Source organism: Galleria mellonella, unplaced genomic scaffold (genome assembly GCF_026898425.1).
Source record: "Galleria mellonella isolate WM207_F2 unplaced genomic scaffold, CSIRO_AGI_GalMel_v1 utg266, whole genome shotgun sequence".
In the NCBI taxonomy this organism is placed as follows: domain Eukaryota; kingdom Metazoa; phylum Arthropoda; class Insecta; order Lepidoptera; family Pyralidae; genus Galleria; species Galleria mellonella.
In genome coordinates this window covers 183,054-197,467 of record NW_026442061.1, presented here as the reverse complement: position 1 = coordinate 197,467, position 14,414 = coordinate 183,054, and the positions used below count along the sequence as shown (strand labels likewise).

Genomic DNA, 14,414 nt, shown 5'->3' with positions numbered 1-14,414 from the left:
TTGTGCTTTGCTAATAAGATATCTGTCACATAAAATATCTGTCACTCTTATATCCCTATCCATCGTTATATGTATTTGTCATGTCTGCAATCTATGTCTGAATATAAACTTATTATTGAAAGAAATCATAGCTACTCTCCTGTGGCTGTAGATTAATATAGTCACATCACAATGAACGTGAAATAGACCATTGTTTCACTGTGGAATAAGATGCCATCTTTATATTTGATATACGAAAATTGCAGTGGCTGGTGTTAAAAAAACAGGAAGGCATTATACATAGAGGTTCTATAAGCTATACAGCTTCAGTTGAATGTCATTAATACAAACAATATATTTTGGTTCCTATGAGTGCCATAGACATGGTATTAATATGTTAGTTGTTATTATTATTATCAAATATATATAATCTGTGAAATACCTATTTATTCTTATTCAAAAGATAACATGATGTTTTTTGTAATTTTCAGAGGCTTCAAAAATATAGCTCTATTTTCAGATAAGATTATACCAAGATATGTTATTGTAGGTAGGAATATATATTTTTTTATAAAATGAAAGTTACAATAACTATAATAAATATTTAATGTAACTATGCAATGTTCTTAACTACTTAAACTTAAAATGTGTATAAGACACTAAAATATGTCTGATCCAGTTTTCTTTGCTCTTGCAACAGCTTCTTCTGGTTGGAGTTTCTCTTCCTCGGATGGCTCAAGTGGCATTCCATCTGCATCTAATTTGCCTTGTTTAAAATCTGTGACAACTTTTTTACTGTATACGGCGTCAAACAATTGTTGTGCTGTAAACTCACTTTGTATGACATTATCTGCTTTATATGTAACATAGGGTTTTAAATTACAATCTTTTAGATCTGGCACAATAAGCTCTGGTATCATTTCGGGAACTTTAATAAATTGCTCGCCCATATAATATCCTGTACTGCGGACTCCACGGTTATCTATTTCAAATTCCGCCTGCGGTGTAGTCTGCCTCTGTTTGTGGAGTCGCGAGCCCCTTTTATTTGGAATCACGAATTTTCGAAAATTTCTCTTACCTTCTCTAGGTGTGGTTACCGAAATCGATCTTTTAGAAAGAAAATTTATTAATGTTGTTATCTTGGACATTGTACTCGTTTATTAATTCCAGTTAATTCATTAATCCAAATAATTTTAAGGTTACTTAATATTTATCTTTGTAGTATTGAAAATTTCAAATTGAAATTGACATATTTGACAATAGTTAATAATCTTAATGTCAAGGCATAGAGTCATACATCAAATACATCACAGATTATTTTTGTTATTCTTTATCTATGTTAGTGCTGCGAAAATATTTTATCTTCATACTTTTTTTCTGCCTCCAGTTATATAGTTCTCTAAGGTAGTTTTATTCTTGTTCTTAGGTTCTATTTTAAAATTTATATTCAATCTGAGCTTTGACGGAAAATTGATTTGTACGTATATCTATAACTTTTATTTAAATCGTAAGATTGATAATATTGATATATATGAAAGCAATATAGTTTCATGTACTTACATAATTTAAAAAATTTAGGTGGAATAGTGAAAATAACAGATAATAATAATACCAGAGGGAGACTTTGTACAGAAGTCGATTGCTTGGGTACCTCTGTCCCATTCGTGTTTCAACCGTAAAGCAGTTGTGTTTGCATGGCTGTGTTTCGGTTTGAAAGGCGGGATATCACGTGAATTTACTGGGTACGGAGGAATAACACCTGAGTCCTCAGGAATGACAACGCATGGGGGTATCATGGGTGAAACAGTATACTCTGTTATGTTCATGGTACTGTTCATATCTATAGGCAACGGTTATCACTTTCTATCAGGTGAGCCGTCAGCTTGTTTGCCATACTAAGTTGAATAAAAAAAAACCATATTATCATAAAATAAGGGTTGGTGGCCTATCCTTGTAAATTTATCAGGAATTACCCACGATAATTCTTAAGAGTGTGTAAACTATTGTGAAACGAGACATTTCTAGAAATAAGCCTTTCCCTAACTAATCAAATTATATACTATATAATTAATATATATACTGTTTGATCTTGCACTTTCCGTCTTTGGAGATAAATTGGTGTAGTCGTTAGGGAAATAATAAAAATAACCAAACGGCTAGTCAGATTTGTATAATTTATAATGAAATGAATAAATTTAATTCTTATACCAAATTTTAATTTAAATAACACATAATATTTTGAAAAATACATTCTTTTCATAATTTTGTTGTATTTTGCTAGACAAATAAAACATTTTCTTAACACCTATATAGCCAACCCCTGTATAAAACAAACGGCAGTCGGATACGAAGCCAGTTCAATAACAAGTACAGTGAGCCAGCTACTGACTTTTGTGAGGTCTACTGAACTTGAAGACAACAACGATTACAGTGATATTTTACAATGATAATTTTATGACTAGTCTGTAGAGCACGTTAGTTTAATAGTACAATAATAAATTAAAAAAAAAAAAAATACAAAACAACCATAACTACTAGAGATTCGTTAGGAAACTACGGAGTCATCCAAACAAAGAAAAGAAAGAGACTGGCCAGAATAACTACGGGTATCGTGTCCGACTGTCTTTATATGAATATCTGATCAAAACACATAGACTTGGTATTAATTTTTGTGCTCTAATTGGATACCAATAATAAACCTAGGCTTATTCATAATTTTGTTGGCACTGCAATGTTTTAAGAAGTAGCACCTTTTTCTTTTTATGAAAGTTTGAAAACATAGTTAAATTTATTTTTATTAAGATTATTTTACTACAGTAAATAATATTTTAACAATTTGATGGTGCAAATCACTTACGATTATAGTTATAATATATAGGCGCTTTCAAAATTGGTGGCAAATATTTAAATATTATAAAAAAGTTACTAATTATTACACATGTCGGTTAAAATATTTATTCAGTATCAATTTATTTATTCAATTAATTAAGAATAGACAAGTAGGCACCTAAGTTAAATAATATTTAGTTAAAAAAGATCAGTGTTGCCACCTTTGATTACAATCTAAAAACGACTTTTTTGTCGTATTATTTTGAGCATTCGAAATGTAAACATCAGGCCACTGAAATAGCATCATAGAACAACAAACAAACAAAAAGAAACGAAACATATCCCCGGAAAGACATAACAAAATTTAATTTTATTGTCCAAGGGAATGTCACCTATATAAAACAAAATAATCACATATCATATTTTTTGCTATATCAGAATCATTAACACATACTTACACCATACATATTCAGACACAAAAACGTTATTTGTGCATTTATAAATACATTACTCCTTATGAAATATATCAAGGGGCCAAGAAAACAAATGAGTCTTGCTAGAATTATTCATATAAAATTTCCAACTACTTAAACCTGATAAAACTATTAATGTGTTATCACTTTCATTCTAATTATGTGTTCAGCTAGAGAGAAAGGGACGGAACACTGCCAATAGTTAAAATATAGGTTTATTAAATGTATGAAATTTTTATGAACAAGAAGGTAAATTTATTATATTTCATCCATTCAGGTCATGTATCCGTCGGTCTCTCGTCATGATGGTTACTCTCTAACTCTTCCAGAGTGTCGCTTGAGGAGTGTGTCATGTCGCTCATCTCGTCCATCTGCTTCTGTTTCTTCCTGACGTTCCAGTGTAGGCACTCGGCGAGTGAGTCAAACCAATCAGATATTTGGTCTTGTGCGCATATCGACGGCACCGGGTATACGGACGTCGTCACGTATAAACTGTTAAAGCAATCGTTTATATGTTAATATCGCGAACTAGACTGAAAATCACTAATTGGAAATATGTACCATTTATTTATTATATGTAATATATAGGTTACCATTCCATTTTCACCCATTAAAAATATATATATATATAAATTTTAGAGCGGTATTACGCATGTCTACCCGCAACTCATCGTTTCACTGCTGAGCATATGTCAGCTTTATTTCTTTTCTCTTGTGTAAATAGATTTCTTAAAAATACATGAACTGAAATAGCACGGTACGGTACGACTTTATCGTCGCGATATAATGGAAAAATAAATAAATAGGAAAATAAAGCGTATTCAATTGTATTAAGAACTATCTACATACAATTGCATATATGTTGCTTTTCTATTATATAGTAACGTTTTTCGCTGTCTAGGTCCCGGCATAGAATATGGCACCCACACAGTGGATGATGTAAGAGGTGACTAAGGGAATTTAATGAAATAACTAAATGATTTGAGGTATGTACACTATCAATTTATTGATAGTATATCCTTATTATGTGTGTGTGGTCCGCGCCGTGTGTTCCTGTCATAAAATGGGCCACCCCTTCCTTTCCCGTGGATGTCGTAAGAGGCGATTAAGGGAGGGCGAGGGATGGGCAGCAGCGTCCCTCTTAAAACATCACTAAAAGCTTAACTGCGGTTGCCAACCCACCTGCCAAGCGTGGCAACTACTGGCAAAACTTACCTTCTGGGAAAGACTTATGTTCAGCAGTGGACGATTGACAACTGATTAGATATAACATTTTGTTTCTTACTATAAGAAATTATAAAAGCACCACCACCTTATCTATTTACTGATGTCTCCTCCAATACATAGTAGTATTATTAATAAGTAATGAATAATAATATAAGCTGAAAGAAACGTGCAATAGAAGCGAATAGCAGCATACAAACATCTAGCATAAATTACATGCATACTCTTTAGAGAAAAAAAAAAAAAACATGGATTATTAGACGTTATAAAGAAATGAAATATCCTTTTAATAATACGAGCATATTGACGTTTGAGATTCGAATTTTAAATTATAAGTCTTTAATCCCGGTATAATTGAAAAACTTTTTAATCGATATTAGGGAATCGATATCGTATCGATAGTTCAACCTTCCGATTGTTACTGGTTCGATCCATGTACAATAGATTTCTATAATTCATAAAAATAAATATTGAAGTACTTTTTACATTTGTATAGTTAAAACACTGCTTAGTATATGAATCGATTTATTGATTAGATGCCGCGTGCATTCAGAACTTTAGAGTTCTGATTCGAAGACAAATTGGGCGGCGAACGGTATTATTGCGCATATGATATTCAAAACAATGTATTTTTGTTACGAATAAATAAATATATGAATGAATGAATTTACGTATTAGTGTTTATTAGACATAAATAATCCATGTTCTTTTGACTAAATTTATGATTCACCAAGTCGATATCGTTATTTACACCATCATTTTTTATGAATAACCGACCTTGAAACCTATACCAAAGAAAATAGGGTATAATTTTGTAATAATTCCGATACTTGCAGAAAATCAGCAGTAAATGAAATGGGTAAGACGGCCCACATTTAAAAAGAGAAGGCAATGTTTTGGTGGTTTCAATATCGCAACAGCGTAACTGAATATTAATGCTGTCTCTGTTAAAATGCATGTGATATAAAGAGATACAAGGCGTCATACGTGCCGAGTTTTGTACCGGCTTCCGTCAGTTGTTGGCGTGTTATTTTTTTTATTACCTATCGCCAGGACTGAGCGTCAACTGCGAACGGCCGTCGAATGAGACACTGGCCGGGGTACGAGCTTCTAGACTAGGTGTTATCTGAAACAATGCCTCATATCTCAACTAAATGATAATAATGATTTACTTTTATTCAATGACAAACGGTTACAACAAGGAGACAATTACAATATGACATAAAAACAAAGTGAAAGAACAAGTGAAAAAAAAAAATACTTTTTTACAAGGATTATAAGGTATACATAAGGACAGGGCTGGATAAATTATTTTGGGAAAATTGCTTTTAGGCAATAAGACCGATAATTGAATTGATTCTATTAAAAATATTTTACTAATGAAAATTATACTATGCCAGAATAGTATATGTTACATATCCCATGGGAATGAGGTAGGGTAAGAAGGTATACCATGGGAAATATTATACTGGACGCAAGGTGAATATACCGGTGAAGTGTGTAACGGTGATAGGATGGTTAAACCACTTATATACAATCTATTCTACATGAAAACTAAACACTAAATAAGACAAGCAGACTACAGAAGCGCAACAAAGCGTGCATGGCGGATTGTCGCATTGAATTCTACTGTTTCTCTTTGCTGTACCTATCTCCGTGCTGCAATGCCTGTCGATTTCTGCCGTCGAATGATACCCACATCGCGTTTCGTGCCTCCGGCGACAGAGCAATCTAGAATACCATGTACACTTTATACTTTTTCTAAGTGAAGAAATTTTAATATCCAGACATGACTGTCAAATTAGTAAAGTACTGTGACCAAAAATAATGACAGTTGTCAACGAACGGTTTAATAAATTTCCTGTAACTTAAAGTGGTAATTCTGTAAATAAAAAAAATATTTAAATACTAATTGACAAAACGAGGGATTAAGATTAATTCTGTCAATGTCAATCTCTAAATCAATTTTTAAAATGTAATAATTTACTTATTTAATACTTTATTGCACACTAATTATATATAAAGATATGACAAAGGTAATGAAATCTACAAAGGCGAGCTTAACACTACCACAAACTAACTAACACTAACACTTTTGATTTGCTGGAAGGGGATTGTTTTAGAAACAGTTCTCTTCCAGCAAACCGAAAGTGGAAAACAGTATCAAAGATATTCATCAATCAATAAAATAAAATTTACTAATCTTGAGATTAAGGACAATATTTCGGAATATAGAAGGGTAGGACAGATTTTGTTTTCTAAATTTAATTATTTTCAGATACAATTTTAGAGCTTGACATTTTAGAATTGAACTATCTAAATCAATTACATTCTTTATGTAAATATAATATTAAAACGTGATTCGTGCAAATTTATCTGGAAATGCAGGGTGTAATAGAATTTTAAATTTATGTATTTTTGATGTACTTGTTATTTGACTAAAGATAGCAACACTAACTGCGAGGTGCTACGTATTTACTAAATACTACTACATGATAATAAGATTCTTCAAAAATTAAAGAAAGCAGAGATTGAAATGACTTGAAAATTTTATCTAGAAATATGAAATCAGATTACTATTTAGTTACTTGTACTCGTAAAGTTTAGAATTTGGCATTTCATTATTAACATAATTAGTAATTGCAGTTCGCTATAAGATATTTTTTAGCCATTTAAAAATCTAGTCCTGCTCAATTTTAAAAAATTTTATAGGTCTATGTTGTGCCAATTCTGAATAGATTTATATATTTTTTTTAGCAAACGTCCACCAACAGACATATCCTTATTTGCCAGTTTTGTAAATAACAAAGTCATACATAAAATTACTTGATAATTGGAACATCTTTTCAGAGAGGGAACACTGTCAAATATGAAGTCGCATTTAAAATTTTTACATTTTCTTCAAGTTTCTCAATCAATTTATGGTATTTCTCTTGTAGATAATAAATATAATCTATTCTCTTCTATGTACCCACCTTGAGTTCGACGCCCGCAGGTACGACGATAGGCCTGAATGAGAGCGAATGGGGACAGATCGGGGTGACCATGATGGCTGGAACTGACGGGTGGATCATACTGGCGCCAGCTGCCACCGCGTACGCCGTGCTGCCGGTCGGGGTCGACACTATTAGACCTGGTTATACATACACACGTAATTAGTAAACTGCATGGACTGGAGGAAGGGATTGTTAATATTAAGGACTAGTAGCTATACTGCTAGTCAATATTCCCTGTCAAGTGGACCACCACGTGGTTCATCATAGTTAATTATAGACGAATTCGTCACGATGGGCCGACTAACCCTTGGAGGGTTTTGCCTTTAGTTGCCACGCTTAACAGGCGACAGGCGAATTAGCATCCGATTAATCAAGATGTTTTCCAGGGGGAACCACGAGGAGGTCGACCTTACTATATATATATATATATATATATCCTATATTGCTAGTAATGTAATAATTAGTAATGGAGCACTTAAACCTATAACCTTTCTCTCAATAAATCTGTGTTTGTCTGTCTGCTTAATTACAGTTATAAAGATATTTAATAATAAACAAAAATGAAAAGAAAAGCACTAAAATGGTGTCACTCGGCTATATGCCTTGTTCTTTTGAACATGATGCTGTATTAGTATAAAAAAATTCAAAAAGAGTATAAAATATATCCTTACCATCCCCCTGGACGGAGGTGATGTGTTTCCCGTCTAGAAACAGGTCTATATTGGAGAGGTACGGCGAGGGCCCGCGGTCCACCACCACCTCGTTGAGCACCAGTATCGTGGTGGGTTTCTTTTTGTCTTTGGTGAGGTCGTTACTCTTGCGAAGCACCACGCACTGCAGCCGCGAGCGGAGGGTCAGCGCCGCGTGTCCTGGAAACCAATAGATGACAAAAGTAGATTTTTTCTTAAAAAAGAAATACACACATCAATGATACTCTATTTCTATATCGTATAATAAAACATACACCAGATTTTAAGTTAGATTTTCAGGAATATAACTATGAAAATTGCTTTCAAGTAGATTTGCGTAATGCCGAAAGAAATATTGTCAGACAAAATGTCTAAAAATTATTGTTTCGGATTCTATAGTTCCTAATAAGACCCTTCATATCAATTATTCTTAAATATCTAATTCGTCATTTTTTTTTTATTATGTGACATCTTTGTCAATTCTAAAATGATTTTGGTTGTTTTTTTTTTTTGTGATATATCTCACCTTCTAAAACATTCATAACTTGTTCTTGGAAATTATTAAACTCGAAGGGTGTGAGGAAACCCAAGGAACCTAAGTGGAACGCCATCACAGGAGGGACTGATTGCTGAAAATAAAGAAATACTGTTATTAGCTATGGACATTTTTTTAATGGTTAACGTAACTTATTAACACTTACAATATTAGAGGTATTAACATTGGTGTATTTAGAAACATTTACCAGTAGGAGGGGGAGGGGAATGGGCACATAAAAAGGCGTTTACTTACTAAAAAAAGTACTCTTAGACATGATGTTTGTGAAGCTTCTATCGCATCCTGGAGTGAATACGATCCACCCGTCCCGCGGTACTATATATACCCTGAAGTTCTCATTGACTGACTGAGTTCTAACGAAGTATATAATATAGTACACATGCCGATCAACAATTTTCTCAGTGTGCTCTTTTCTTGTAATTTTTATCTTTATGATAAGTTCACTACTGCAATATTTTAGAGAGAGTAATAAAGAGTATATATACCTATAGGTATATTAATGAATACCTGGTAATGTGTTTTTTATTGGGTAGAAATGTAATGGTAGTTCCGACTGCTTTACAGCTATATGTTGTCATGATTGGTGAAAATGAAAGCAGGTTGGTTGGTCCATCGTAATGAATTCAAGAAGAATCAACTTTAGGCTTGGAGACCGACTTGATAGGGTCCTGGTAATGTCGTTTATACCAAGATATTTATTTTTATGCCTTCGGTTCAAAACGATCTAAAAGTTAGCTACTTACGGCTTAGTTTTATTCGATAGGGTTTTCAACTCACCTGAAATAGTGAACTGGCATGTAACAGCGTGCCGTCTCCTCCGAGGCATATAATGAAGTCAATCTTGTCTGTGAGATCATCGGTGCCAGCCCTGAACGTCATGAGTCGCTCCCGGACCGAGGTAAAGTCGCCATATTCCGCCAGAAGGGTGTCATCTAATACCGCCGCCTCCACAAACACTACCATGCTTTTATCCTGGAATCCAAATGTGAACAGATTAAAAATAATATAAACAAATCACGACTATCGTGCCTAATAGAATCAGAGCCATTTGTCGAATGCTGCTGTCGTATTTAACATTACATACACGCATTTTGTCGGGCTAATTCCAGGCTAGCGGGGCACCAGTGAGGGATGATAGATGAGAATGAAAAGGCGACATACTCGCATTTTGTCGAGCATATTTTTTGAATTAAAATATATTAAAATATATATACACTTAATACCTGATGGCATTCTCTACTAGTCAACTGTTACGCTAAACAGAGAGAGTAAATAGCGGTGCATTGGACTGAATTAATTTATAAATTCAACAAATATTTTGATAAATCACATAAAATACAATACAGATATAAATAACTATCATTTTTTTATATACCACTTAGAATGGCAAACAAGCTGACGGCCCACCTGATGGAAAGTGGTAACCGTCGCCTATTGACATAAGCAGTACCATGGATATAACAGACTATACTGTTTGATATGTTTGCTCATGATACCCCCCATGCGTTGGTGTTTCCACTCAGGTGTTATTCCTCTGTATCCAGTAAATTCACGCCATATCCCACCCTTCAAACCGAAACACAGCCATGCAAACACAACTGCTCCACGGTTGAAACACGAACAGAGACAGAGGTACTCAAGCAATCGACTTTTGTACAAAGTCTCCCTCTGGTATATAAGCGATACATATTAATATAATAAACTTATAAGTCGTGGCTTATTATGTAATTATAGAATAAAATGGTCATCAAAACCATAGTCTTCAAGATTGGCAACGTGTAACAAATGAGAGTATCATTGGGATTAGTTTATGATGTTCATGTCATGTTTATAGATAACTGTTACCATATTCCATCAGTTGGGCCGTTAGCTTGTTTGCCATTTTAAGTATCACAAAAAGGGACTTGAAAATAGTTAGGTGGTCACAACAAACTATAAATAGACATTAATTTCCGAGAACTTTCCACAACGGACCATGTCTAATAAGCTAATAGACGACAAACAGTTCCACCTTCCTGAACAGTAGGTAAACACGGTAAACACAACAGTGCTGATTCTCGATTGTTCCACGCTCATTAACATTACATGAGGTTATTGTATCGATCGACCGATTACTTATGGTAATGTTATTTTGACGTCAACAACGACTTATATTTAGATAAAGAGAAATATTATGACACGAGTTTACAAGTTGAATTTTTTCTTTGATGGACGATAATGGAACGGTAACCCCGCTTGCGCTATCAAATAGGTCCATAACCCTATAGTGACGAATTCATCACGAATTAACCACGATGGTTTACAAGACGGACCCCGTGGAGGTCGACTTGATAGTGTATATAGTAATCTTTTCTCCCCCAAACTTTGAGTTTGGAAGTTTAGAAGATGTTGTTCGAAGTCTGTTACATAAACAAAAAAAAACTCTGAATCGATTTTGACAAAAAATCCGATACTGATAAACAAGGGATAAACACTTTTAATTTAAAATAAGATTGTGTTTCACATAAAAAAAAAGAAAGAAACAATTGTGGCCAAATCAATTATTTTGATTTAAAACTAAACTATTAAACCGATTTTAATAAAATGAAAACAGATGACGCTGTATGGTATGTCCGATGATATTTTTTAATAAATATATTACTCACATGAACCAGCCAATGTACTAATTGCACGAAGGGTGTGAGGATTGTGGCGTCGTGGACTTTCTTGATGACCAAGACCGTCAGCGGCGGCTTGTACCAGGTCAGCCGCTGCGACGCTGGGTCCTGGATTTGCCTGGAATGCGACAAATATAATTTACGTGATAATTTTATAGAATATATTTTGTGTATCAAGTCAGTTTCAAATCCGTTTAATTGTGTGTGTAATTGAATTAATTTCATTGTGTGATAATTATGTAATACACATACAAAAGTAGTATATTATACGTTTCCGTTTTTATATGTATACATATATGTAGTAGTTTATTAACAGTATAGAAAAGTATCGATTTTACGTATGTCATTTTGCGTGGGTTGTTGTTTTAACCAGAAGAGCAATAACATAGCAGGTGCGGCAATTTGCACAACATATTTTACTATGAATAGCAACTACCCACCCAGTGGCACAGTATAGTCTGTGGTGTTCACAGTATTATTACTACTTTTCTCCTTCACACGCTAACGCACACACGCACACGTGCGTGCACACACAGTTTATCATAGTCAGATTATAATATTATTAGTACGGGACAAGCTCAGGAGCAAATCTTTTAGATTAAAAAAGGACCATTAAAATTAGTTGATCAGGTATTGCGTGAGCTACACACATAAATACACACAGTCGACTTGATAAACGCCCCCTTTTTAAAGTAGGTTGATTATAGATTTTTTTTAGAATAATTGCTTATTACGGAAGTATTTACACAAAAAGTAATGGCTGATTCTAATAACTTAAAGGTAAAACTGGTTAGTAGATGAGTGACGTGATGACGTCACTAAGATACTACGATTATGTGTCTTGTCATTATAGTCATTTACTCGTCTATTAAACAAACAAAAAATACCTGTACTTATATAAGCGATTTCCAAAAGAGGTAGTTCTCAATTCGTTCGAAATTTATTTTTATGGTTATGTTAAGCGATTATGTAACCATTTCTGAATCGACTATGATAATTATTTTTGCAATCAATAGGGTTTATTCAGATTTTGGTCCCATATTCATTTTGTGGCGACCATTTCTCTTAGTACGGCTAAACCCAATGGCGGACTAAGCCCATCAGAGATCAAGGGAAGTAAAGCTGAATAAGGTCTTCAGTTTAAGAAGTTAATGTAATTTTATAAGGTTTTTATTTAGTTTATATTTGTATGTATAAGTGTTTATGTTTATTTATTTAACATTTAAATTAGACTTAAATTAACATATATAGAACATGGATATAAATAAGGAAAACGGAGGCGTTTGGAGACTCCCTAGAACCAGAGGCCTGCGGCGGGCTGCCTCTTCCGCTCCCCTAGCTAAACCTTATTTGTTACCAAGCAAAATCAAGTTATAGACATGCAATTCCCCGTTCTAAATTCAAACATTTTCAATCTAACGTGTGTAAAAATATTTTGTATTTCATTGATGTGTTATAAAGCTATTGAGATTGTTAAAAAAATAAAAAAAAAGAGGAAATCTCTGTCGTATGATTAACTAGTGGTGAATTCTTTCAGGTCCGCATAATGACATGTAATTATATTGTTTTTATATTAAAATAAAGAAATAAATAGTTTTAAATAAAAAAATACTTAAAATTAAATATAGATTTAATATTTTAGAAACAAAATCAAGTATTTTTATATTTGGGTATTAAAATAATAAAAAAATTTTTGGCACTAGAACAAAAAATAAGATTCCTTTGGGTTTTATCTAAGATATCAGTGTATGTTTTCTTCAAATAACAATATACATAGTAATTTCTTTGACGTAATATTGTTTTGGATATTTGTAGCGAACACATGCGAATTTGTGATCACGTGTCTAAAACAAAATAGACAGTACATGATGTTGGTTAGTTCTCCAACTATAATCACAAAGATGCAACAAATTGATACGTGATTATAAACACGTTTTATGACTTGTCAATTTTGCACATTGTGCCAATGTATTAACATACCGTAAACACGTTTGGTGGATAATTACAGATGGCACGACAATAAAGATTGTGTCCAACAAAAAAACTACTTCAATTGTAGCAAAATTAGTTACTTTGGTCATAAACAGCTTTACCAGAGGGAGACTTTGTACAAAAGTCGATTGCTTGGGTACCTCTGTCCCATTCGTGTTTCAACCGTGAAGCAGTTGTGTTTGCATGGCTGTGTTTCGGTTTGAAGGGTGGGATATGGCGTGAATTTACAGGGTACAGAGGAATAACACCTGAGTCCTCAGGAATGGCAACGCATGGGGGGTATCATGGGCGAAACACTATACTCTGTTATGTCCATGCTACTGCTCATGTCTATAGGCGACGGTTACCACTTTCCATCAGGTGGGCCGTCAGCTTGTTTGCCATTCTAAGTTGTATAAAAAAAAAACTGATTTTGATAAAATTCTTAAGGAACCACTCTGTAAGTATATACTTTCAGATAAAAAAAATTCCAAATCGGTCGACAACTAACGGAGTTTTGAGGTAACAAACATAAAAAAAATCCGAATTAAGAACATCCTTCGTTTTGAAGTGAGTTAAAAAGTCAACAATCACGTAATTTCCGAAAAGAAAATTCCGCTACAATAGTTACCTAAAATATGGCATGCAGAAAAATATATTCAAACGATGACATAATTTCTATCAAAATTTTACGGTCTATTATTTCTGCATTTACTTTAGCTTTTTCCATGACTTTGTGTGACCAGGATTTGTTAATCGATTTGTAAATACAATAGTACGTGCATGTCTCCAAGAGAGCAACAAACAAACAAATTAACTTTTACACTTTATAATATTAGTAAAGGTATTTGTTATAATGTGAACTAATGGATCCGAGAGACGTTTTCAGTAACCCTATCAGAGCGCACTTACTGGGTTCAATTGTGAATTTAAAACATCCAGGGACTCACTCCAATAGACTTAAAAATTTATCTGGTTTTGATGGAATTTTTTGTGGAAAGTGGTTTCGGAGAAGTTTAATGGCACACATAGGTACAGAA

General features: G+C 33.5%; 2 protein-coding genes across 8 annotated transcripts in view; both read right to left on the bottom strand.

Annotated features, from left to right (window-relative positions):
• Positions 1-567: 567 nt before the first annotated feature.
• LOC113516111 (39S ribosomal protein L41, mitochondrial) lies at positions 568-1,240 on the bottom strand. The gene has a single exon (XM_026900479.3). The coding sequence runs from the start codon at positions 1,125-1,127 to the stop codon at positions 639-641; it is 489 nt and encodes a 162-aa protein (XP_026756280.2). The 5' UTR covers positions 1,128-1,240; the 3' UTR covers positions 568-638.
• Positions 1,241-2,134: 894 nt separating this feature from the next.
• LOC113515976 (NAD kinase-like) overlaps positions 2,135-14,414 on the bottom strand; it is a 65,325-nt gene continuing 53,045 nt past the window's right edge. For 5 of the 7 annotated variants that reach the window (XM_026900291.3, XM_026900293.3, XM_026900287.3 and 2 more), the window contains 7 exons: positions 11,392-11,521; positions 9,524-9,718; positions 8,717-8,819; positions 8,173-8,370; positions 7,481-7,638; positions 6,154-6,236; positions 2,135-3,773 (listed from right to left, as the gene is read on the bottom strand). In XM_026900291.3, the coding sequence (XP_026756092.1) occupies positions 3,560-3,773; positions 6,154-6,236; positions 7,481-7,638; positions 8,173-8,370; positions 8,717-8,819; positions 9,524-9,718; positions 11,392-11,521 (1,081 nt within the window). In that variant the 3' untranslated portion in view covers positions 2,135-3,559. Of the gene's footprint in view, positions 3,774-5,548; positions 5,632-6,153; positions 6,237-7,480; positions 7,639-8,172; positions 8,371-8,716; positions 8,820-9,523; positions 9,719-11,391; positions 11,522-14,414 lie in introns of those variants that run through there. The other 2 variants (XM_026900288.3, XM_052895122.1) reach the window with 2 other exon arrangements.

What these genes read in the sequence shown, in the direction of transcription:
- LOC113516111 (XM_026900479.3), bottom strand. Translation starts at nt 1,127, where the DNA reads ATGTCCAAGATAACAACATTAATAAATTTTCTTTCTAAAAGATCGATT.